Here is a 25,107-nt window from a genome sequence, read left to right as displayed (position 1 = left end):
AGCCAGGACATGGAAGCAACCTAGATCATCAGCAGACGAATGGATGAGGAAGCTGTGGTACATATACACCATGGAATATTACTCAGCCATTAAAAAGAATTCATTTGAATCAGTTCTAATGAGATGGATGAAACTGGAGCCCATTATACAGAGAGAAGTAAACCAGAAAGGTAAAGACCATTACAGTATACTAACACATATATATGGACTTTAGAAAGATGGTAACGATAACCCTATATGCAAAACAGAAAAAGAGACTCAGATGTATAGAACAGACTTGTGGACTCTGGGAGAAGGCGAGGGTGGGATGTTTCAAGAGAACAGCATTAAAACATGTATATTTTCTAGGGTGAAACAGATCACCAGCCCAGGTTGGATACATGAGACAAGTGCTCGGGCCTAGTGCACTGGGAAGACCCAGAGGGATCGGGTGGAGAGGGAGGTGGGAGGGGGGACCGGGATGGGGAATACATGTAAATCCATGGCTAATTCATTTCAATGTATGACAAAAACTACTGTAATGATGTAAAGTAATTAGCCTCCAACTAATAAAAATAAATGGAAAAAAAAATAAATAAATAAAAATAAAAAATAAAAATTGTACTGTCCTGTAGATGCAATCTACTGAGTTCCTGGAATAACTTGTTGATAGGTACTCCCCAAAGTCTAAAGGGTAAAGAATCTGCCAGAAGTGCGGGAGACCTGGGTTCCATCCCTAAATTGGTAAGATCCTCCGGAGGAGGGCGTGGCAACCCACTCCAGTATTCTTGTCTGGAGAATCCTCATGGACAGAAGAGCCTGGCCAGCTAGAGAAAATGGGGTCTTAAAGTCAGACAGGACTGACTGCGTGCGCGCACAGACACATACACAGTCTAAACTAAATGAACTTGAGTTTTACTTATACCATTACTTCTGGCAAAGGTTTGTGTAAGGGAAGAGGGAAGGGGAGCTTGCCAATCATAAGCAAATCTGTCTTGACTGAATGAAGGTATGATCTTCCCATTAATTTTTTTTTTTTTGGTGGTAAAATACACATTAAAAAAAAATTTTGACCATTTAAACCATTAAGTTGTGCAACCAACATTTTTCAGAGTTCCAAATTGAAACTCTTCACCCATTAAACAGGTCCCCAAAACCATCGCAGGACCTTTAACAAGACTAAATGAAGACGCACCTGCTAGCCAGTTGCAGTCTTGGGCACTAGGAGGATTCTGCCTTTCCATCTGAGCAGGGATTCCAGGGGAGACTAAGCTAACTCTCGGTTAACGCTCCCGCCCTCACCTATTGTCCCAGCGGGAGGAACCGGTATTTCCGGATTGGGGCCTCAGACCCAGTGATCCCGGCTAAGGGTGAGGTTGGTGGAGGAGGGGAACGGAAACTAATCATAAAAGTTAACTTTCCATCAAAATAATTAACCTGTTTTCCCATCCCCCTCCCAACAAAAACAAAGACACCCCCCCCCCCCGCCCCCGGCGCCGCCTCCAGCAAAAGTCGCCAATCGAACACCCACAATGGCCCCCAACCATCGTCCGCTGGTTTTTGAAAAAGCGGAGACGCTGACCAGTTTCCTTGCCCACACCCGTGGAGAGGATCGAAAAGTCGACCAGGTCAAGAATAAAGCAAGCAGCACAGCGCATTCCACTAGCCCTTGGGCGGGAAGAAAGCTCAGCGGTAGTTTTGCAGAGAAGAAGAAAGCCAGACCAGCGAGCGCGCGGGCTGGAGTGACCAGGCAGGCATCCCCTGCGGCCGCAGCCCCTACCCCACCGCTGGGTGGCGTGCGTGAACCTCCCCGCCCCGCACCCGCCTCGGTCCTTCCAGACACCCCAAAATAAAGCTGCAAGAACCTGCGTTTCTCTCTCCCGGCTCGCAAGCTTGGCACCCTTGGGGGCTCGAACTAGACAGGCGACAGCCTCTGGCCACCCGAGTCCCCTCCGGGCCGCCGCTCTCTCCGGTCGCCGCCGCCCCAACCCCCCTGCCCCCACCCTGAATTTTTTTTTTTTTTTTTTCTTTCTCCCAAACCTCCAAACAGGAAATAGCTTGAGTCACAATAGCACACGGGAGCGGCGGCCGAGGCCACTCGCACCCGCCCATTCCCCGGGCCGCCTCCAGTACACCGGCTCCGCCAGGCGCCGCCGGCGACGCGCGGGGAGCGCAGGGGACATCGGCCCAGCTGTCGGCGTCGTGTCGGAGGCGCCCAAGCGCCGGCCAGAGCCGCCTTCACCCTGAGCCCGACCCCGACTACGCCAACTTCGGCCGCCACCAGCTTGCAGGCGAGTACCCTCTTCCCTCTCCCTCCCGACCACAGAGCGTCCGCGGGCGTCACTGCACGGCCCTCCGCGGGGCTGGGAGAGCCGCCCCCAGCGCCGCAGCCGCGCTCCGGCGCTCCGGGACACCTTGCTCGGTCTCGACTTCGGCTGGGGAGGGCTTTGCGGGGTGCTAGGGGGTGCTCTCTGGATTCGTCGCGCGGGCGGAGGAGGGTGGGGAGCGCGAGTAAACGCGAGCTGAGGTTACCCCACTTCCCTGTAGATTCGGGTTATACTTTCTTGGACAGTAACTTTTTTCTCCCTTTTCTGGGGATGCTTAACTGACTTTTGCCTCCCCGCTCCCTCCAGGGGATGACAGTCACAGGGTTTTCCTGCGGAATCGTCTAGAAGCGGGGCGGCTACAGGTGCCTGCGACCCACTTTCTTTCTCCTACCTGGCCCGGAGTTCTCTCTTCCAAGAGACGGGAAATGTTTCACTTTCTGTTGAGCTTCTCTTTAACCAGATTAAAAGGGCCTCTGAGTTTGTGTTGGAGCGGTCAACCTTGGCAGCGTCCGGAGGAGGCTTTACGCGGGCCGCGGTAGGCGCGGGCTGGTTGAGAGCAGGTGGGGGCTGCCTGCGGAATCCCCGCCTCACACCTGAGAGCCCGGAGATGCTCGTTAGCCCGGGAGCCCCGAGCTCCCACCTCCGCAGAATTTTGGAGAATTGTTTTTTCCCACTTTCTGACCCATTTGTAAGGGAGGGGCCGAGTTCGTCAACGTCCTGGGCGTTGTCAGTCTTCAAGGGCCACATTGCAAGGTTCTTCTATAGGGAGCTCGGTCAAAATTGAGTTGGACATCTTTGTGTTGGAGAAAGGCCACTGAATTCCAGGCATTCTTGGAGGCTGAGCAGGGTGTTTTCAAGACTGTTCTGAAGTCGGCTTGAGGGTTTTCTGCGAAACTACCGCTCAATCAGCTCTCCCGATCGCCTGCGGCTGTTTTCTAGTCCAGGGGTGGGTGCGGTTTCTTCGTACGCTGGGTGCAGTGAGACCTTCCATCTGGTTTCTAAAACAGCGCGTTTTTACGAAGGTTGTGAACAGCCCTCTGCCTTTCCCGGTGAGAGGACCGTGGTTCTAGAGCGGTTGGATGAATAGGGTGGCTGCTAGCGCTCTGGGGCCTTGCTGCTGTGAGTGTCGTCCACGGTCCAGCAACATCGGCAGCACCTGGGGCTTGTTGAAATATGGGATTTCAGAGCTACCTGGCCTGCTCAATCAAGGTCCTCGGGATCATTTGAGCATTATCGCTTGAGAAACATTGGCAGAAGATTTGTTGGGCAGAAGTGTTTTTGTCCAGTTTAAAGAAGTAATTTACAGTATATTTCCCTACATTTCCATCCTGTCCTATTTTGAACCTTCATTTTTCCAGACCAGGCCAAACACACTTAACAGCCTTATGGGCACAGCCCCTCCACCCCAGGGAGCTAGACACCTTAAGCAAGATTTGGACATGTGGTTAGTACACTAGCTATGTGTTTTTTGTTTCTAGATACCTTTATTATTATTGTGATAAAATACAACATAAAATTTGTCATTTTAGTAATTTTTTTTTTCTTTTTTTTTCCACCACACTGTGTGATTTCCTAGTTCTTAGTTCCCTAACCAGGGATTGAACCCAGGCCCCAGGCGATGAAAGCCCAGAGTCCTCACCCAGGAAATTCCTAACCATTTTTAAGAGGACAATTCAGTGGCATTAACCACTATCACCATGTTGTGCAACCCTCACTGCTCTCTTTTTCCAGAACTTTTTCCTTGTCCCAAACAGAAACTCTGTACTTATTAAAGAGTACCCTCTTACCCCCTCTTCCCAGCCCCTGAGCTTCTGGCTACTGTTAATGACATTTTCTGTAGGGCACAGAGAAGGTTGAATAGCAATGTAGAGTAAAAGTAAAATCGTGTTTACAGAATATGGATAAACATTTGGAAATTCCTGGGTTGCTGACCTGATGGACTTGGCACCGAAAGTCCAGGTTTTTAAAATGCATGTACTTTCTTTGAGGGAGACGACCTGAACCTATGAGGCCTTCCTTTTTGGTGTGACTGGAGCACTTCATTTAACTGGCTTTATTTTGGGTGTCCTGTTTATATTGGGCTTAGTTTTTTAGTAGTGACTTAAACTCATTTTTGAAAGTAGTTGGAATAAACCTTAAGAAAAAGTATTGTTGCTTGGGGTATATATATATGCAGATCACAGCAAGACTTCAGAAAGATTTGAAATGATTTTCTAAAAGACCCCAAACTATTTGGATTCTGCTTTAATGTTAAGTGAGTCTAATGGTCCAAGGACATTGTTTCTGGTTCTAAAAATGTTTGTATATAATTTGGGAAAGCTTTGTTGTTGTTTTAATTGAAGTATAGTTGATTTACAATGTTGTATTAGTTTCAGGTATATAGCAAAGTGATTCAGTTACATATATTCTTTTTCAGATTTTTTTCTATTATAGGTTTTTGCAAGATATTGAGTATAGTTCACTGTGCTATACAGTAGGTCCTTTTTGTTTATTTTGTATATAGTAGTATATATCTGTTAATCCCAAACTCATAATTTATAGAGAAGCTTTGTAATAATGAATGTCATCCTCTTGCATCTGCTTAAAATGGTCCAGGTTGCAATTTGAGGACATGCTTTTCAATGAGAACAGAAATGTGAATTAGAAAACTAGTAAAAATGGTTTCATTCATGATCTAACAAAGACACTGTTACAGATCAAGAATGTGGTTCAGAATACATAAGTGATCAGAGCTATTGGGAAGATTTAATACTACAGGGTCTAGACTTTGAAACAAATAAAAAGATGAGCCCAAACTGAAATAAATTCCAAAAGAGCAAAGAAATCAACAGCAAAGGATTCTTTCTATGGTACTACAGAACCTCTGATTAGTTAGATCATACTTGGCTTTATTTTAGGCATTGGGATAACTAGTCCAGCTCCCAGGAAAATCAAGTCATGAGCAATCTCCTTTTTGAGACCAGTCAGCAGTGCTACCTCTGCATATCAACCAGATGGTCTCTACGTAGTACCCCAAGATGCTGCACAGTATGGAAAGAAGGGCACAGGATTCAGGTGCAGAAGAACTGATATTTACCCTGACCAACTGACAGCAGGAGTAAGCCTCATCAACTCGGAGCCACCATGTCCCTAAATATATAATTAGGGAGACAGTTGTCTCTCTCTAAGATTATGTAGTAAGGACTCAAAAGGACCTTATTTATAAAAGTGCTTGTAAAAAAAAAAAAAAAAGGTGCTTGTAAACTGTAAAATGATAATAAAAATTTCTTACTTTCATTTGGGAGAAATTTACAGTGCAAAAGAGACAGAAGGAGTCACATATTTGGGGTATCTAACACTTTTTAGTTAACTGAGTTTGTTTGTAATTTTCTTCTAGCTTCAAGGTCATGTTTTTTTGTGTGTGTGTGTGTGTTTTTGGCCATGCTGTGAAGCTTGTGGGATCTTAGTTCCCCAAGCCAGGGATTGAACCCACACCCTCTGCAGTGGAAGCACAGCATCTTAACCACTGAAGCACCAGGGAAGTCCTCCTCTAGGTCATTTTTTAAAAAACAGTTTTATTGAGATGTAGTTCATATACCATACAATTCACCAATAAAGTGTACAATTCATTGGTATTGAGTATATTCACAGAGTTGTGCAACCATCACCATAATCAATTTCAGAACATTTTTATATCCCTAAAACTAGCACTACTCCTTCCACCCCTTAGCTGACCCCTTCTAATCTCCTGCCTCCCCCAACCTAAATAACCACTAATCTACTTTCTGTCTATAGATTTGCCTATGCTGGACATTCTATATAAGTGGAATCATACAATATGTGGTTTTGTATTCTGACTTCTTTCATTTAGCATAATGTTTTCAAAATTTATCTACATTGCATCATGTATCAGAGCTTTCTTTTTATTGCCAAACAATGTTCTGTTGTAAGTGTACCACATTTTGTTTATCCATTTGTCTGTTGATGGACATTTGTGTTGTTTCTACTTTTTGCCTGTTATAAATAATGCTGCTCTGAACATTCATGTTTTTGTGTGGACATATGTTTTCATTTTGGGGGGGTACATACCTACAAGTGAAAAACATATGTTAATTCTATATTTAACATTTTCAGGAACTGCCAGACTGTTTTCCAAAGTGACTGCACCATTTACAATCCCATCAGCAATGTGTGAGAGTTTCAGTTTCTCTAGATTTTTTTCCTTAGCCATCCTAGTTGGTGTGAAGTAGTTTTGATTCACACTCCTCTGATGGCCAATGGTGCTAAACATCTTTTCGTGAGCTTATTTATCAAGCCATTCTTTTTTTCCAATCATTTTCTAAGGAAAACTAGATAGAGGAAGAGGAAAATCAGTTTTATTTAGATTCCCTAGTTTCAGTGGTCTAGGAAAATACTGAAAATGTAAATTGCTTTGCTCTTCTTAAATTTATTTTGGTTTTGACTCATCTTTTTATTTGCCTTGAAGCCTAGTACCTATAGTACTTGATGTTCCAAAGGATTTGAGTGAAGAATTAATACATGGATTCTTGGAGGTGATGGGGAGTAAGTAGACAGGGACTTAGTATTATATATGCTGATACAATGCCCCCTAAAAAATCATGCACCACTCAAATGTTAATAACGCACCAAAAAATAAATGTACTTGTGCTGATGGTGGACATTTTAAACACTTGAACTAAAATATTGTTTGATATTCTGTTGATTAACATCTGTCCATTCTACTTACTATATAAGAATATACAGCTCATATTCATAGATTGTAGCTTTTATTAGGTGATCTTTTTAAAAATCTTTTAAAATTTTTATTCATTTTGTGTGTGTGTGTGGCTGTGTTGGGTTTTCATTGCTTGGCACATGTTTTCTGTAGTCACAGCGAGCAGGGGCTATTCTTTGTTGCGGTGTGTGGCCTTCTCGTTGCGGAGCAGAGACTCCGGGCTCCGGGCTTCAGCACTTGTAGCTCACTGGCTCAGTGATTGTGGTTCACAGGCTTAGTTGCATGTGGAATCTTACGAGACCAGGGATCAAACCCGTCTCCCCTGCATTAGCAGACTATTGCTTTTATTTTCATATACTTCGAGTAGGCTGATGGGCGTTTTGGCATGAGTTTGTACATTTCTGTTTTTTCTTTCCCAGGCTGCATGGCAGCGTGTTTTCTCTATAGCCATGTGGAGAATCATCTTCATGGTCTACAGTTACAAATGGATCATGAATTTTTAAAATACCTGTAGGCATTTTAGAGGCCCACTATATTGGACTGGGGTTGTATGTTTGGATCTTATATTACTGGTGAATGTAGAGAGCAGTAAGGGAAATAGAAAAATCAGCCAGATTTAGAAAATTACTTCCATGTCCTTATTCCTTAGAATAAGCAAATGGAAGTGTGTGGCTCAGTGGTCCTCACACACTGGCTGTATCTGAATCACCTGGAAGCTTGTTAAAACATAATTGCTGACCACCCCCAACCCCGAATTTGGTTCTTGAGTTAGTCGATCTGGAATGGGACCCTGATAATCTGCATCTCCAATAAGTACCCAGGTGAGGCTGAATGCTGCTGGTCTGGAGGCCTCACTTAGAGATCCAGTGGACTGGAGGTATTTGGAAATGGACTGGAATAAGAGTGAGGGAGGGGACAAGGCTAGCGGTGGGCTCCTGCATTCTGTGCTTACAGGAACTGGACAGAGCTGAGGAGGTATGTGTGACTCAGGAGGGGCATAGACAGGTGCTGGGAACTGGGACATAGGGATTAGTGGGGAGCGGTAGCTGGAAGAGAAGCCTCTGATATGGGGAAGGAGCGAGGAGAGGGTTCTGAGGAGACCAAGGCCAGTGAGGACCCCAACTCCAAGGAAACAGGGGAGTGAGGACACACCTCTTCGCTGCTTCCAGAAAGGCCAGCTTTAGCAGGTAGTGGGACGGGCTACTTGGGGACAGAGCCAAGTGTGAACTTGCCTTCATAAGATAAGGGATCCCTGTAGGCCTTCAGGCAAAATCCTGGAGTCATGACTGGCCCCTCCCCATCTTGCCTATTACTGTTAATCATAGTCAACCTAGAATCTGGGGAGCTTTGTAAGCCAGAGCAAGAGTCCTTTGTGCAAGGGGTAGCCATCAAGTTTTAGTTTTCCTCCTCTCACGCCTTTGCCAGCTCAGCTTAATGGCTTAAAATCTGTGCTACCAGGTGTCTAGTCTCCTTAGCATAACTTGGCATAAGCGGATTCTGAGAGTGGGTGCCGACAATCCATGTCATGAAGGTCAGGTTCGCTACAGAAAAGAAATCCGAGAAGGGAAGTAGCCCACTGGTGTTGGGTCCTGTGAAGTTAAGCTGTGTCTCACCTTCCCTGTTGTTTTGCAGACTCAAGACTAACATCTAATTTCATTTCATACTTTGCATAAAAGGAATCCTCATTGTATCTGAGGCTATAAAGAATTTATCTTGGGCTTTGGAACGAGGCCAAAGCCTGCCACCAAAGTATTCTGTGTTCCCATCTGGGAGCACCTGCCATCAGCAGAGGGAGAGGGTTTGGTATCCATGGGTGTGATCTCCGCCCAGCTCTGCATGTGGTGTGCTGCTGAGGTCAGACCTGCGCAGCTGCCACTTACGTTAAACTCACCTTGGCGTCCTCCACCCCACTCAGCCGGTTGCACAATTTTACATTCCTTCTTGGCCCCTGTGGGCCAAGGGTGTGTGATTCCGCTGGTTAATGGTCAGGACTAGACAAGAAGCATTTCTCGGTCTTGCTTCTGGGAGAGATGCTGTTTCAGGATCCCTAGGGTCACCTCCAGTTTCTATGATTTGCTAAGAGGACTCAGAGGCTCGCCTCTATGGTTATTACTGTGAGAATACACACAGCAAAATCAGTAAGTGGAAGAAGCCACTTGGATCAGAATCTGAGGAAACCAGGCACAGGCTTCCAAATGTCCTCTCCTAGGGGAGTCGCATAGGCCATGATTAATGCCAACGGACCACACGTATGAAATGTTGCCAACTAGGGAACTTCATTAGAGACTCAGTGCCCAGGATATTTGGGGAGGGGGGACTTATTATGTTGGCATCCTCTGCATAGCACATACCAAAAGTTCAGACTCCCAGAAGGGAAGCAGGTGTTTAACCTAAACCACAGTGTTTATGCAAACCGTTTAGGGACAGTGAGCAACTGAAGTCCTGGGAATGGTGGTGGTTGTTGGTCGTTGTTCAGTTGTTAAGTCGTGTCTGACTCTTGACAACCTCATGGACTGCAGCACTCCAGGCTCCTCTGTCCTTATGGTGGAACCTTCCTTCAATGCAAGTTCCAAGATGCCAGCCACAGACCAACCTTGTCAGCGGGCCTCTTAAAAGGTGTTAACGCATTTGTGCATAGATGGGGATGAGGCTGGTGGCAGAAGCCCCTGCACTTGGTCGGTTGGGGGGGGTATCGGGGGGGACAGTTCCATCCATGTAGCTTCAGAGTCCAGTGCTGTAGGAGGTTTTTCTCCTTCTGACCAGAGTAGAAAAGGGCAGAAGTGAACTTGGGTTTTCCACTCAGATCTTGGCTTCAGGATAATGATACAGATTCCTTCACTTTCAAAGACAGAGAAGGGTGAGAGTGCATATTGGAAGAGAGTTCAAAGCCCTGTTCATGCCTGCATTCATTCTCTGCATGCATCATTAATGCCATACCCCGCCAGGCCCTGTGGCACATGCTAGGGGTGACTTCCCTGGCGGCTCAGATGGTAAAGCGTCTGCCTCCAATGCGGGAGACCTGGGTTCAATCCCTGGGTTGGGAAGATCTCCTGGAGAAGGCAATGGCAGCCCACTCCAGTATTGTTGCCTGGAAAATCCCATGGACGGAGGAGCCTGGTGGGCTCCAGTCCATGGGTTTGCAAAGAGTCAGACACGACTGAGTGACTTCATGAACAAAACCTTGCCCTCATGAGATCCTAGAGGGAGACAAGTCAGTAAGAGGGAATTCCATTTCATTGTGATGGGAACATACCAAGGGCCTCAGATCACCTACACAGGCTTAGTGGGTGTCGGAAGGTATGAATTTCGTAATCAGACCAACTTGGGTTGGAATCACACCTCTAGTACTTATTACCAGTGTGGCCACGAGAGAGTTACCTAGTCATCTGGTGCCTGAGTTTCTTCATTTGAAAACAGATTTTACATCCACCTCTGGAAGTCATTGTGAGAATGAACTAAGGTAATGCATTTTTAAAAATTTTTATTTATTTTTGTTTTTGACTGTGCTGGGTCTTCGTTGCTGTGTGGGCTTTTCTCTAGCGGTGCAAAGCAGGGCTTCTCTAGTTGCAGTGCTCGGGCTTCTCATTGCAGTGTCTTCTCTTGTAGAGCACGGGCTCTAGGGTGCATGGGTTTCAGTGTTTGCAACTCCCGGGCTCCCGAGCACAGGCTCAGTAGTTACGGGGCATGGACTTAGCTGCTCCATGGCATGTGGGATTTTCCTGGACCAGGGATCAAACCCATGTCTTCTGCATTGGCAGGCAGCTTCTTTCCCATTGAGCCACCAGGGAAGCCCAGGTAATGCATTTTAAGGGGAGCACTTATCTCAGTGGCAGACACAGTGAATGTGGTCACTAAACCATGGTTTAGCCACATATCGGCCAGGGGAAGGGTGTGTTGGCCAGAGTGGGTGGCATCTGCCATACCTGCTGTGTACAGAGCCTAAGGTCAGAAGATATCTCTAGCCCTGGGCTCATAGGTGCACCTTAGGCTGCCTTCTTGCCAGCTCATCCTACCTACTGACCTGGGAATATTCTTTACTGTTTTGCTCTTCTGGCTCCTGGGAATATTTTTCCCTCTGCCTGGGATGTCTCAGCTCCTTCCATCAGCCTAAGGAATGTCTGCTCATATTTTTGAGACCTAACTCAAGTACTTTCTCTGTGAAGACTTTCCCAAGCCAAGCCCCTCGAACAGGCTTATCCACTCTCTCCTGCCTCATCCCTGTTCCATGGTCACTGTAACCCCTGCTGCAGTGTGCTGGGTTACAGTTACTTGTTGCTCTGCTAGACTGGGTGGTTCTTGAGGGAAGGGATAGTTTCATATTATTTGTATGTACAGCATCACTCAGAATGTTGGATAGGGAGCAGCTCAGGGGTTGTCCAGGGAGTGAATGAATGAATGGAGTGTTGGGCTGGACCTAGAAATCCCAACAGGATATGGATACAATCTCAGCAAAATAGATGCCTTCAGAGCAGCTGACAGTCTAGAGGGGGAGATAGATAGTAAACAGTATAATTAGAGAAGTAACACAAGGGAAGCAGAGTCTGACCCAGCTGCAGGTGCAAGGGGAGCAGGAACAAGGAGAAAAGGGTGGTCCAAATATTGATGCCCTGGGCAGTGTGATGTTGTCTGCTGGAGCTTGGGTGGTTGGGTGGTTGGTTGGTTGGTTGGGTTGGATGTTATCTGCTGGAGCTTGGGTGGTTGGGTTGAAGGCTGGAAGAACTGGTCAGGCAGGGAGCCACTCCCCAAGAGCCAGGAATCCTCCAGATGGGAATGGAGAGGTGGATCAAAGGTTACCAGCACCTCAGCTGCCAAAGGGCAGGAAATCTAAGTGGAAACTTGGAAGGTTGAAGTGGTCCAAGTGGGAACATGGAAAGCTGGGGTTGGGGAACACAGTGTTGATTGAAGAAGTGGCACCCAGTGACCTGAAAACCTGTCTGGGAATGGATCTCTGATCTTAGATACCACAGCCTGGGGGCATTAAGCCACAGATATTTATTACTCACATTTCTGGAGGCTGGAAGTCTGAGATCTGGGTGCTGGCATGGTCCGTTTCTGGGTGAGGACCACCTTCCTGGCTTGCAGAGGAGACCTTCTACTGTGAACTCACACAGCCTTTCTTATGTGCATGCGCACGGAGAGGCAGCCATCTCTGTCTCTTCTTCCTTATCCCATCATAAAGAACCCACCTTTGTGACCTAACCTAAACCTCACTTACCTTCCAGCTCCCCATCATGATCACCAGCATGCTAGGAATTAGGGCTTTGATTGGTGCATTTTAAGAGGACACAAACATTTAGTCCATAATAACCTGGGCCAATAAATATTTGCTGAGTAAATAATAATCATGTCTAGCACGTAGCACTTCAGATGGTTCAGACCCTACGTGTTTTGCATGTATTTTTTAAGTTTAATTTTCACACAACTTTGTTAGGCAGGCACCATTATTATCCCCTATTTACAGAGGAGGAAACTGAGGCCCTGGAGAGGTATGGAGGCTTGCCCAGGCTACACAGCTAATTAAATATGAAGCTGGGACACATACTGAGGCAGTCCGGTTCTCGAGAGCAAGATTTTAACCATTATACCCTGCTGCCTCTTAGTTAGGAAGTAAACTCTGATGTTATTGGGTATCTGTCATACGCTGATTCCTCAGGAGAGATGCTAGAGATACAAGGATGAATACGACATCTTATCTGCCTTCTAGGCCATCACAGAATGCTTAGAGAAACAGAGCTATGACTTTTGAAGTCAATGGAAATGTATTGAGGGCCAACAGAAACTTGTTTCACCTTTCTTTTGTAACTACTACACAGGACCATTAGCAAAGGTAAGTGTTTCGCTATTTTAGAATGTATCTGGTGGCTGAAGTGCTCACAAAATTACGTATACTGTAGGGAATAGTGGGCTGACTCATCAAATTAGAATTGACTACTTTTACTAGAGTTTCTAATGTAATGACAATAATTAAATGATGGTAATGCACATCCTAAAATTTATAATACTATCAATATACAATTTGAGGGAAGTAGGACCACTTATGTAAAAAAGCTTTTTAACTAAAAATAAATATAGATAATTTAGATATATTTTACAGGAAAATTTAAAACAAAGTGAATTAAAAACCTTGTGGTGTTTCAGGATCTTGACTATTAGGGATATTTATTTATTTATATCTTTTGGCTGTGTCGGGTCTTCATTGCTGTGCACGGGCTTTCTCTAATTGTGTCAAGTGGGGGCAACTCTTCGTTGCAGTGCTCCAGCTTCTAGGGCACATGTGCTCGGTAATTGTGGCATACCAGCTTAGTTGCTCTGAGGCATGTGGAATATTCCTGGATGATCGAACCCATGTCCCCTGCATTGGCAGGCAGATTCCTGTCCACTCCCCTGTGCCACCAGAGACATCCCTTTTAATTTAACTTAATTAATTTACTTTTGGTTGTGTGTTGGTTGCTTTTGTGCGGCCTTTCTCCAGTTGCAGCAAGTGGGAGTACTCTTCCTGGTGCTGGTGTGTTTCTTACTGCAGTCACATCTCTTGTTCTGCAGCCCAGGCTCTAGGAGTGTGGGCTTCAGTAGTTGCAACATTCAGGCTCAGTAGTTGTGGCACATGGGCTTAGTTGCTCTATGGCAAGTGGAATCTTCCTGGACCAGCGATCAAGCTCATATTCCCTGTACTTGCAGGTGGACTCGTATCCACTATGCCACCAGGGAAGTCCAAGAGGATGTCTTCTTGCCACAGACTCCACCTTTGGATCCAGTGAAAATAGCAGATTTGAGAGAGAGGAGGTGAGGGAAGGGGAAAGCCTGCAGCCAAGAGGGGGTTGGAGAGGAGGGCTGAGATATTCTCCTATCTCAGAGGAAGAGCACTTCTGCCAGGGATCAGGAAGAGATGTGCTGTCTGAATCCTCAGATGCACGCAGGTTGCCCAGGAAGGCACTAGAGCAGAGTAGGAAAGACTTAGAGCAAAGTAGAAAGAGTCAGACCTGGGCTTGAATGTTGCCTCTGCCACTTAGGAGCCGTGAGATCTAGGGCAGGTTTCTCCACTCTGGGCCTTAGTTTTCTCTTTGTAAAGGGGGTCAGTAATACTGCCTTCTCCCTGAATTGCTGTGGTTTGAGTTTCATTGCTTTTATGGTTTTTTGTCTCAAATGCACTCTTCTGTCTTGAGAAGAAGTTTTATCCAGTCTCCCACACTCTCAGACCAACAACCATAAGCTTCTTCTGAAGGAATAGAATTTGGCTTTGAGAAGAAGATGGAGTCGTTGCAGCTTTTCTTCAAGTTCTCCTGCTCCTCATGGTCACAGCTCAGCTTCTCATTTGCTTTGGACCTTCCCTCCTCTTTCTCTGTCTTGACAGATAATAGCCCAACAAGCTGCATTTCTTTCTCATGGTGGAGTTGCATCATCTCATTTCCTCTCTCATGAATGTTTGGGACTACACTTTCACTAGAGGTTTTCTCAATCTGACATCACTAAGATGACCTGTTGGCTCTGTTTTTCTGTTCTCTCCCATAGCGTTGGTGAGAATTGATTTTTTTCTCCATCTTGGGTGCTGAGATGCATGCTTGGTTTTGGAATTTTGGTCAGTTCCCTCCTGGATCTTCCTGCCTGGTCATCAACATTGTTGACATCCCCTGATTCCAATTTATTACCTTGTTCTCTTCTCCAAGAGAAGCTTACCTCTTTTTAAAAATGTTTTATTGAAATATAGTTGATTTACAACCTCATATTATATATATATGCTTTATATGTTTTTTAAAATTATTAATTTGTTTTGTGCTGGGCTGGGTCTTTGTTGCTACACATGGACTTTCTCTAGTTGTGGCGAGTGGGGGCTACTCTTTGTTGCAATGCACAGGCTTTTCATTATAGTGCCTTCTCTTGTTGTCAAGCACAAGCTCTAAGCACTCAGGCTTCAGTAGGTGTGGTGCATGGGCTTAGTTGCTCCATGGCATGTGGAATCTTTATGAACCAGGGATCAAACCCATGTTCCCTGCATTGACAGGTGGATTCTTAACCTCCGGACCACCAGGGAAGTCCCAATATATATGCTTTTAAAGATTCTCTTCCATTATAGGTTATTATAAGATACTGAACATAGTTCCCTGTGCCATACAGTAGGTCCTTGTTGTTTATCTATTTTATATACTGTATAGTAGTGTGTATATGTTAATCCCAAACTCCTAATTTATCCCTCTCTTCCCCCGTCTTTCCCCCTTTTTAACCACAGTTTTATTTTCTATGTCTGTGGGTAGAAGCTGATCTTGAGTGAGCTTCTCCTAGTCCACCAGACACTTGATCTGACTTTGCAACACAAGCCTTAGAGTGTCGTCTGGAGATCCCAAGTCTTTCTCAGTTGCTCATAATACTTTTACATGAGATTAACTTCTTCCTCTTGTATTTTGTTGGGTGCAGCTTCCAGAGAACAGATCATTCTCATGGTACCAGATGCTGGCTCATCTTGAACATGGAACATTTTTCTTTTCCCAGTTGATTTGCTGTAAAGCATATATACTAGATCAAATCACAGGCTGAACATGTCCAGGCAACCCACTTCTTCTGGGCTTTTGTCTTTTTCATCTCACTTGATGAGAGCTCCCCTCCCCCCCCCCCCAATTTTAGGAAGCATTATGGATTGAATTGTATCCCCGTCATTCATATGTTGAAATCCTCACTCCTAGCACCTCAAAACTGATCTTATTTGGAAATGAAGACTTAATTGAAGTAATCAAGTAAAATTGAGGTCATTTGGGTGGGCCCTAAGCTAGTATCACTTGTGTCCTTATATAGGAAGAGGAAATTAGGACACAGACACATACAACACAAAGATGATAAACAGACATAGGGAGAAGATGGCCATCTAGAAGCCAAGTAGACAGCTCTGCCTTAGGACCCTCAAAAAGAACCAGTCCTTTCAACACTTTGATCTTGAACTTCCAGCCTCCAGACTATAGATTTCTGTTATTATGGCACCAGTCTGTGGCCCTCTGTTACTCAGCCCTCGCAAACTAATGCAGTCAGAATGAGAAATTCTGCCTGGAACCAAGAGAGGTGTTAACATAGCAGCTGTCACCTACACTCCACCATCTCCCACTGATGTCCCAGGAAAGTAGGATGGGGGAATCACATCATCAACTTCTGCCTTGAACTTTGAAGTTTCTTCTGGGTTTGCCCAAAGTATCCTTGTGGGGCAGGATGACACTCCTCCAGGGGCCCCACATTAAGGCTCTGAAGCCAATTTGACCACAATACTGTGATCACTAAACAGGGCTCTGCTTGGAACCAAACCTGTGTCTGATGGCCAGGCAGTCCACCACCGGAGAGGACTGGGTCCAGACCTGGATCAGTGTGGAACTCAAACCCTGCAGTGCTGCCCAGGACTCCTTCTTAACCTTTGATTAATCTTCGTAATGGCCCAAGAGACTCACCCGTATCCTCTGCACATGCCTAAACACATAATTTAAATTCATTTTGGTTCTCCTTTTGATAGATTAAACAGAACATATTTGAGAGGGCAGTGGAAAGAGTAACCTAGCCCTGTCTAAGGGGTTCAACTAAAGGAGAGCCTTCTGGAAGAAATGGAGATATAGCTAATTAGCAAGGAAAAGAACACATTTACATAATACATATGCTGGACATTATACATACTAAGTGCTTTATATGTAAAAACTGATTTAGCTTTTTAAAAATTTTTTTCTCTATTATTTCTTTCTTTTCCCTTCTAGTTTTATTGAAATATAGTTGACATACAGCACTGTGTAAGTTTAAGGTGTACAGCATAATGAATTGACTTATATACATCACTAAATGAGTATCACAATAAGTTTAGTGAACATGCATCATCTCATATAGATACAAAATTAAAGAAATAGCTCTGAAGCACCCCAGAGAGGAGAGCCAGGAAGAGATAAGAAAACCCAAGCCAGCAGTCATGGCGGCCAAACCAAAGCTCTGGTACTTCCGTGGCCGAGGCAGGATGGAGTCTATCCGCTGGCTGCTGGCTGCAGCTGGTGTGGAGTTTGAAGAAGAAGTTCTTGAAACAAGAGAACAATATGAGAAGTTGCAGAAGGACGGACGCCTGCTTTTCGGCCAGGTGCCTCTGGTTGAAATTGATGGAATGGAGCTGACACAGACAAGAGCCATCCTCAGCTCCCTTGCTACCAAGGACAACTTGCATGGGAAGGACCCGAAGGAGACAGTCAGGATCGACATGTACGCCGAGGGCACCCTGGACCTCATGATGATGGTGGCGCTGGCTGCGTTCAAACCCCCGGAGGAAAAAGAGGAGAGCCTGGCTTTAGTCCTGAAGAAAGCCAAAACCCAGCACTTCCCGGTCTTTGAAAAGATTTTGAAAGACCATGGAGAGGATTTTCTCGTTGGCAACAAATTCAGCTGGGCAGACATACAGCTCCTGGAAGCTATTTTAATGGTGGAAGAACTTGATGCTTCTGTTCTTTCCGACTTCCCTCTGCTAAAGGAATTTAAGACAAGAATCAGCAACATTCCTACCATTAAGAAGTTCCTGAAGCCTGGGAGTCAGAGGAAGCCACCCCCAGATAGCCACTATGTTGAGGTAGTCAGGAATGTCTTGCAGTTCTAAAGGCAGCAGTCTTAGGATGGCAGACTAATGAACCAATTGCAGCATTGGCTCCTGTCGCCAAGCAAAGCAAATGGTGTAGAATCTAGGAGTAATCTAAGTAATCTAAGTGTAGATTCTAAGAGTTATATGTCCGAAAAGAACAAAACCATATTGCCATCAGCAGCAAATGCCAAGTAAATGCAATCAAAAAAATAAAGAAATAGAAAAAAATTGTGATGAGAACTTTAGAATATACTCTCAACAACTTTCATATAAAACATATAGCAATGTTAATTATATTTATCGTGTTGTACTGTACCTTCCTAGTACTTATTTATAACTGGAACTTTGACCTTTTGACTGCCTCCCCCTAGTCCCATCTTTAGTAACCATGTATCTGATTTCCTTTTCTATAAGTTTGTTTTTGAAGAATAACTTACCTACAGTGCTGTACTGGTTTCTGGTACACAACATGGTGATTTGGTATTTCTATATACTTTAAAATAATCACCATGTTATATCTAGTTATAATGTCACCATAAAAGATATTACACAGTTATTAACTATATTTCCTATACTATACATTTCATACCCATGACTATTTATTTTGCAACTGAGAGTCTGTGCCTCTGATTTAGCTTTTAAAACAGGCCTGTGAGGTCAGTGCTATGATTAGCCCCACTTTACAAATCATGAAACTGAGGCATAGAGACATTGAGTGACTTATCCATGATCACTGCAGCTAGTTAGTGGTGGAGCTGGACGTCGGTCCTGGTTGGTGAGGCACCCCAATTCATGCTAAGGAAGTTGAGGGCACATGTTGGCAGGTGAGATATGAGATTATGTGAACTGCTCTCTCCAGCCAGGGTTTCCCAGGTGACTCAGTGGTAAAAAATCCGCCTGCCAATGCAGGAGACGCAGGAGACGTGGGTTTGGTCCCTGGGTCAGGAAGATCCCCTGGAGTAGGAAATGGCAACACACTCCAGTATCCTTGCCTGGAAAATTCCATGGACAGAGGAGCCTGGAGGGCTACAGTTCATGGGGTTGCAAAGAATCGGACATGACTTAGCGGCTGAGCACGTACACTCTCCAGCCACTGGCCGCAGGCTGCTGGATCCTATACTTCACACCTTGTGTAGTCCCTACCAAGTTCTGGAGCTTCTGTCCGTTCCAAAAGTTGCAGAGCAAAGGTGACTAATATCTCCCTCACCCGATGAATGGCCAAGCCCTTCTTGACTTCAACCAGCTCCTGTCAGTGTTCTAAACTCTGCAGTGCCACTGCTCATCTGCTCCCAAGTGAGAGATCTGCTAGAATCCTGCTACTCTAGGTTCAGAGTAGAAAGGTAACATGAACACAGTTTCTTTCCATTTTCTTTCTTTTTTTTTTTCCTTTTGGCCACACAGTGTGGTTTGTGGGATTTTAGTTACCTGACTCGGGATTGAACCGGGGTCATGGCAATGAAAATGCTAAATCATAACCACTTAGCCATTAGGGAACTCTTTTTTTTTTTTTTTTTTTTTGTACAATTTTTACATTAATAAGGAGTGAATTTCCCTCATATAAGGAGTTTAAATTTTTTTTGCTTTTTAGGAAAGAGGGTACTTGTAGAATTACTATGTATTCAAGTTATTTGAGAGATATGGTCCTTTGGCTTTTAATTATTCAGGCTCAGATAGTAAAGGATCTGCCTGCAATACAGGAGACCTGGGTTTGATCCCTGGGTTGAGAAGGTCCCCTGGAGAAGGTAATGGTAAACCACTCCAGTATTGTTGCCTGGAGAATCCCATGGACAGGGGAGCCTGGTGGGCTACAGTCCTTGGGGTCGCAAAGGGTGGGGCACGACTGAGAGACTAACACTTTGCTGCTGCTGCTAAGTCGCTTCAGTCGTGTCTGACCCCATAGACGGCAGCCCACTAGGCTCCTCTGTCCCCGGGGTTCTCCAGGCAAGAACCCTGGAGTGGGTTGCCATTTCCTCTCCACACTTTACTAGCAGAAACTAAAAATCTGTGAAATATGGTAAGGAAGAACCTCCCCAGTTGGTGAGTAACACCTAAGCTGGGCCCCTTTCCTCTGCTTCCTACAGCAAGCCTGGGGACACTACTTTCTCCTTTTTTTTTTTTTTTTTGGATAATTTTAATTATTTATTCTAGCCCCTGGGTTCCTGTACCCTTTAGTCAGTCTCCCTATTTTCCCCACAAAACCACTCAGCCTTGGAGTTTTTTTGTAGCTACAGGGAAGGGACAGAAGTGTGTAAGTACTCCTTATGCTTGCCTGCAAAGAAATGAGGATTTACAGAGGTTTCTTGAAGAGATACTAGGAGTGGGGAAAAGACAGAGGAGATGGAAGGAAGGGAGGGAGATACAAATAGATCATCTCATTTATTATTTAAAGCCACCACGCAGGGGTGGTCTTCCAGGTTTACAGATAATGAAATAGGTTCAGAAGGGTCAAGTAACATGGTGTTAAACAGCAGAGGTGGGATTCAAACCTGGTCTTCTCATTTAAACTCAGCTCTTTTTGCCTGTGTCAGGGGGCTGGTATGACTGGGCACCCCAGGATTGGGTGAGGATGACTTCAAGGTGTCATGCTAGGAGAACCAGGAGGAGGATGCAAGAAACTTAAAGAAGCAACTGCTGCTGGGGGCTGGGCAGTGGATCCCTTCAGGTAGATACCGGGTTGAGTGGGGGGACAGGATTGGAAGGACAGATTTGGTATATCCAGTTGAAGGTCATGGTATAAACCCAATACAGTGCATCTTGAGACTGGCTATGAAGAGAGAAGACACGTTTGAGCTGACTGGGAGTTGGGTGTTAAATCTAGGAGAGGCACAACTTTGAACTCTTTGTAATTCTTTTACACTGTGTAGTCTGTTTTTCTAACAGTGTTCTAGTGGCTCATCTGAGTAGCAAATATGTAAAGATGTATTTTAATGAAGCTATTGGGGGTTGGCAGGGATGAAATGATGCCTTAAGTCATAGTTTATTTTGTTTGTAGTGGAGTTAAAAAAAAAAAAAAGATGGTTTCCCTGACTCTTCTACTTTTAGTTAAGGCTTTTTTCAGCTCCCTGTAAAGCAAACCACACCCTGTATAACAGCCTGTTTGGGGCATTAGTTCATTTCCATTTTTATACTTCTAAAACACAGGAACAGTTAGAATACCCTGTGAAGAAGGATGTCCACTGTTTTCCTCCAACAGGAATAAGTAGACATCATCAGTGCAAAGGGAAGGCCAGCCTTATCTGTGAATTTTTATATCCAGTTTTAATCATTCAGAAATAGAACTTGAGCATCCTGACTTAAAAGGTTTTTGGATCATATATATTTAACAGTTTTTAAAAAATAAGTGATTTTCAATCAAATAGTTGTAGTTATAAAGAATTTCTAGAACTCTAGAAATTAGTTAACCAAGTAAATGAAAATTTCCAAAGACTTTCTAGAATTACAAAGAAAATAGCCATGTAATTACATATCTGTATATAATTGAAAATATTGGGGGAGGGGGATTTCAGAAAGTTCCAAAAGGCAAAACTTGAGTTTTCAATCCGCACATATCTGTATGTATTACATACATATTGCAAATTTTGACTAAATTTATTTATTTTTTCTGTGTTATTGTCCTCATGTATTATGAGGGAGTTCATACAAAGATGACAATTTTTAAAAAAGAATAGAAAACTGAACAACTCATTCGTGGAAGAAAACCAAGTTCTTTGTAGTTACTTGCAAAGGGAGAGTTCCTAATGAAAGACCACATTTTAATTTTGTATGAGATCATCATAGATAAGAATCACTTTGTAAGTTATGTTAAATGCATCAGAAATTCCTATAGAAAATTAAACTTTAAAACATGCCATTTTTAAAGTATTGTGTCAGTTTCATTGTAGTAAAACAGCTCCCAACGGCTAACAAGTTTAGCTTGCTTTTTTGTTGTTGGTAACTGAGACTTCATTTATTGTTTAAGAGGGTTGTGTAGTAATTTTTATTGCACGTCATTAGAAATACAAATTGTTAGAACAAAGACTGTTATGTAAGTATAATTACACCATCCTGTATGATTAAATGAGGGCTGTATTAGAGCTTTTTTGAGCAGTGACAGCTGTAGCCAACTAAGTTCAGCCTGTAAAAGAATTCCAGTGACTAACTGGTACTAATTGTTTGTAGAACAACCAGTGGGAGTAATATTCATGAATACTATGAAAATGAAATATTTCAAGACCAAATCGTTTGTTCTTTGTCTTCACTACTTGTAGTCAGTTATAGAACAGTATCCATGGGAGATTGGGTCCAGGACCTCCAAGGATACCGACACCCAGAGATGCCCAAGTACCTCATATAAAATGACATAGTATTTGCAAACAATGTGCAACCCCTTCTCCTGTATACTTTAAATCATCTCTAAATTACTTATAAAATCTAATAGTGTAAATGCTGCATAAATAGTTGTAACTACCATGTAGATGCTGTGTAAATAGTTGTGAGTACAATGTAAATGCTATATCCTATAGTTGCCAGAGCTAGGCAAACTCAAGTTTTGCCTTTTGGAACTTTGTGGAATCCCCCTCCCCCAGTATTATCAGTCCAAGGTCAGTTTTATCTGTGGATAGTAATCTATGGATATGGAGGGCTGACTATAATATTGTAATTGGGAAGTGGAGGCTCATAGTCTGTTACTGTTATTGGAAAATAATTTAGCGTTCATCAGTTCAGGCCTCTCATCAAGAGGGAAATTGAGGCTTAGAAGGCAGTTGAAGGGTTAAGTTACTGATCATGAAACTTTTTTGCTCACATACCCCATCAGATTTTTAAGCATACTCTATAGTATATATGAGTATATTACTTTATAAATTATATACTTTGGGAACTTCCCTGGTGGTTAAGACTCCAGGTTTCTACTGCAGGGAACACAGGTTCAACTTCTGGTTGGTAACTAAGATCCCACATGCTGTGTGGCCAAAATATATACATATATATACACACACACACACATAGAATTGTACTTTTATGTAATTTAAAATATATTAGTTCCAAAAGCAAACATTACAAATATTTAATAACAAATGCTCAAACTAAAGTTTTAATGGACAAGAGACAAAAAAGAAATAGATGGTTTAATATTTTCTTTCCACACCCCAAAGATTGTTGCTATATGCACCCACTTTGGAGACCACTGTTTTAGGTCCCTTAGATTAAAAAAAAGTGAAATTTGCTATCAAGAAAGAGATTTTGTGGAAGAAGAGTTCACAATTTGGGGGACATGGGCTTGGTACAGTTATTAATTGTGAATGTCTAGGTTAGTCAGAAGTATTATAGGACGATGCTCCTTGATTTTACTTCCCTTCTGTGTATGCATTTGTTTAGATAAGTAGCAGTAGAACTTATGTTGCATTAAATAGAAAATAGCTTGAAGAAGTGGTCAAGGAGGCATATAAATCAGAACTCTTTCAGAATAACAAAATCTCAAAACTAAGTTTCACAAAAATGAATTCATTATCTTAGTAAAAATGTACCAGATATCTCCTAGCATGGTCAGGCATAGCTGGATTCAGAAACTTGAATGATGTCATCACATTTCTCCTCATACTGTTATTCTTATCAATTAGTGGTGACCCCCTCTCTACCTGGTGGGGAGCATGATTGCCAACAGCTCTAATTTCCTATCAGCCCTGGTTGTCAACACCGGTAGAAAGAGGGCATTTCTCTCTGAAAGTCTTATTTTCATCCCAGGGAAGGCTAGTCCACTCAGTCTGGGTCCTGTGTACCATGACCCATTAGATGGACCCCTGTGATGGAGCATCTACCTTTACCCCATGGAAAAAGGGTAAAGAAAAGTCCTTAAGGCTGAGAGGAGACATTTAAAAAAGGGAGAGGGTTAGATTCTGAATATCTTCTAACAGCCTTATTTTCATGCTAGCAGAGCTCACCCATGCTGGGTTTTAGAGGTAAAGACATTTCGGGACTTCCCTGGTCATCAGTGGTTAACACATCGCCTTCCAATACAGGAGCATGGGTTCAATCCCTAGTCAGGAAGCTAAGATCCCACATTCCTCCGGCTAGAAAAACAAAACATAAACCAGAAGCAATATTGTAACAAATTCAATAAAGACTTAAAGATGTTCCACATTAAAAAAAAAAAAAAACTTGTAAAAAAAGATAATTAAAAAGAAAAACAACTGTTTCTTAATTAATCTTTGTTTTGCAACTGACTCGAGCAAAAAGTTCATAGCATGTAGAAATGCATTGCCATAAATGACAACTGGAACTCCCTTCTTCAGTGTCAAGTGCAGCCTTTTAGAGAGAAGTATTTGTAGAAGAAGCAGATCTGCTTCTGATTTTAGTTCAAACAGAGGCATGCAGGCTTTTTGGATCAATTATTACCAGACCTTGAGATAAATCACCTCCTGTGCCATTAGTACTTGAAGGATTAGTGGCCTCAAAAGATTTATGTGCGGATTAATTGGGGAGTGTACATTAGATCGCTGTGTTTAGAACCACCATCATCCTGCAAATCATTTTCGTTAGTGCTTTATTCAAAATTCTCTAGCCTTATATAATACTGACATTGCTGGGAAATCTGAACAAGGCTTTTATTTATTTATTTATTTGTGGTTTGGCCTTGGCCTCGCCTCCACGCCTTACCCCCCACAGTAGAGTTTAATAGCGCTGGCTGGGGATGCACTGAGCATCTAAAAGCAGAGCGGCTTCCAGTGTTGCAAAGATTACTTCATCTGCTTCAGCGGAACACTGCCCCAAATTTCCTTGACCTTGTACTGAGAGGGACAAGATGAGGTACAAGAAATATATGACTATTCTGGAAGCAGCAGTGGGCATCACTCCACTTAACAAAAGAGAACTTCTACCTGAGAGCAGAAGACACGTGAACCTTTGGCAGCAACCTGGGTAAGCAGAGGAGACCAGAAGGTGCTTTGTGTGTGTGTTTGGGGGCCCAGGTGGACTCAAGGGTCATCCCTGTCAAGAGGGTAATAGATGTTGAGTTCTTCATTGAGAACTTGTTTTCTGTTTTTTTGTAGTTAACCTCCCATTTGTTTAATTCTCATCAGAATTTTAAATAGCAATATATATATATATATATGTGTGTGTGTATATATATATGTATATATCTTGTTTATCATATTCATTTTCTAAGCACACTACCTTTTTTTTTTATGGCTAAAGTTAAACTCTATTTCAGGTTCAGCCTGAGCTTGGATTCCAAATTTGTGTTGTCTCAATAAATGCAGATTGTTTTCTTCCTGGCAGATATGGTCTCCCCAGACAGAATTAAAGTAGTCAGTAATGTATAATCTTCTAAGGAAATTCCTGGTCTAGCAGTCAAGAAGATGAAGGAATGCATGTGTTTTGAGCCCATTTTTGCATTCAAATATTTTAATTTTATGATTTTGAAAAAAGTTTTACATGGTCTATTAATGTAGCAGTTCTTGAAATGTACATTGTGCCTCGTTTTCCCCCCCATCAAAGCAAGTATTTTTCTGACCGAAGTGTATATGCAGACTTTT

The 25,107-nt window shown here is 43.4% G+C and overlaps 2 protein-coding genes across 2 annotated transcripts in view; both read left to right on the top strand.

Moving 5' to 3' along the window:
- The first annotated feature begins 1,840 nt into the window (after positions 1-1,840).
- TJP2 (tight junction protein 2) overlaps positions 1,841-25,107 on the top strand; it is a 124,858-nt gene continuing 101,591 nt past the window's right edge. The window contains exon 1 of the mRNA XM_070480380.1: positions 1,841-2,270. The gene's annotated coding sequence lies outside the window, so the exon portion shown is untranslated. The remainder of the gene's footprint in view (positions 2,271-25,107) is intronic.
- LOC110149477 (glutathione S-transferase A4-like) lies at positions 15,683-18,940 on the top strand. Its single transcript, XM_070480166.1, has one exon. It carries the CDS (start codon positions 16,946-16,948, stop codon positions 17,612-17,614), a length of 669 nt encoding a protein of 222 aa, XP_070336267.1. The 5' UTR covers positions 15,683-16,945; the 3' UTR covers positions 17,615-18,940.

The sequence above is a fragment of the Odocoileus virginianus genome, chromosome 18, assembly GCF_023699985.2.
Source record: "Odocoileus virginianus isolate 20LAN1187 ecotype Illinois chromosome 18, Ovbor_1.2, whole genome shotgun sequence".
Classification (NCBI taxonomy): Eukaryota; Metazoa; Chordata; class Mammalia; order Artiodactyla; family Cervidae; genus Odocoileus; species Odocoileus virginianus.
The sequence above is the reverse complement of the archived record's forward strand: the minus strand, read 5'-3'. Positions and strand labels throughout refer to the sequence as shown.

What these genes read in the sequence shown, in the direction of transcription:
- LOC110149477 (XM_070480166.1), top strand. Translation starts at nt 16,946, where the DNA reads ATGGCGGCCAAACCAAAGCTCTGGTACTTCCGTGGCCGAGGCAGGATG.